General features: G+C 32.9%; 1 protein-coding gene across 1 annotated transcript in view; it reads left to right on the forward strand.

Moving 5' to 3' along the window:
- The window catches only part of LOC119581953, a gene marked incomplete in the record, with an annotated part of 15,950 nt that extends 14,719 nt beyond the window's left edge, over window positions 1-1,231 (forward strand). Inside the window, 3 exon segments of the mRNA XM_037930133.1 lie at window positions 84-106; window positions 109-254; window positions 550-1,231. Of these exon segments, the coding sequence (XP_037786061.1) occupies window positions 84-106; window positions 109-254; window positions 550-622 (242 nt within the window).

Raw genomic sequence — 1,231 nt, forward strand, 5'->3', positions numbered from 1 at the left:
ATGTTCATGCTCATGCTCATGAATGCCTCCTTATTTGCAACAAAAGGATACAGTAAATTACCAGTCTTGCCAATATCTTACAGAAGATAACAATGCTGAATGGGAAAAACTGCATCAGCTCCTCCATCTTTATCATCTCCTGTGAGTGCAGATGATGAAAATAATCCATTCCAAACTCCCTTCAGTCTGAGAAGAAGGAGAGCTTCTGGTTCCAGCCACAGAAGCAGAAGGAGAACCTCATCAGGTTCCTCAAGGTGAGTTAATCTTTTTGAGTTTTCTCACTTTAATGATTTACTTTTTGTTTAGACAAAATAAGACTTATTTCTTAGCCATTGAAGGTTAATTTATATATTTGATGGTTATGTATATTAGTATATGACACAGTAGTAGTATCATTTCATGATTTTTGTTACTCTTCTTTCAAAGTTCATGATCAAATATGTCTTCCCTCATTATCAGTGCATTCTTACTTTAATGATGTTCCCTTTGCATCTTGTGTTAAATAGTATCATTCATACTTTAGCAAAAATTTAATATGCATTCTTTCAGGGAAAATGAACCTACTCGCTCTTCGCCACGGTTGCGTAACAGAGGACAAGAGTCATTACCGTCAAAAGAGTGAGAAAACTTTTACACTTAATTTTTATATATAAAAAAAAGACAATAAAATTTGAGGCTGAGGACAAAAGCAATAGCATAGCAACGGAATATTGACGAGTATCTTAGTGTACTGTAGAGTACATATTTGGTGGATGTTCAAAAGTAGACATAGTGTCCCCAAAGTGAAGTGCCTCTTGAAAAACTATATGTGCAATTTGTACTAATATTTTGAAATAAGAAATTACTTTTGACAGATATCGTGTAGCCAGTCATGCACTCTATTTTTAACAAGAAATAGGCATTTCTTTTGGCAGCATAATGTCTTAAGTGTCAGATATAGTGGAGATTCAGAACACAGACGTACTTTTATATAGCCTTCATGGAGAATTTATTTTTTTTTCAAATGATTTGTCTTGTTTACAATCAAGAATTTGTGTAGCTGTTATCAGATATTAATTATGATTATAAGAGCTTTAATTTCTGGATGAACCTAGTTTTTCTACCCGGTCTTTGAAATTTGCCTAGTCCAATTATCTTATTTACAATATTTTAGTGTACTGATATGATGAGCAAGTTTAAGGAACACTAATTTGTAGAGAATATTTTCATTTCTGAGTTTTCAGTACAAGTT

This window comes from Penaeus monodon, chromosome 15 (assembly GCF_015228065.2).
Source record: "Penaeus monodon isolate SGIC_2016 chromosome 15, NSTDA_Pmon_1, whole genome shotgun sequence".
NCBI classification, from domain to species: Eukaryota; Metazoa; Arthropoda; class Malacostraca; order Decapoda; family Penaeidae; genus Penaeus; species Penaeus monodon.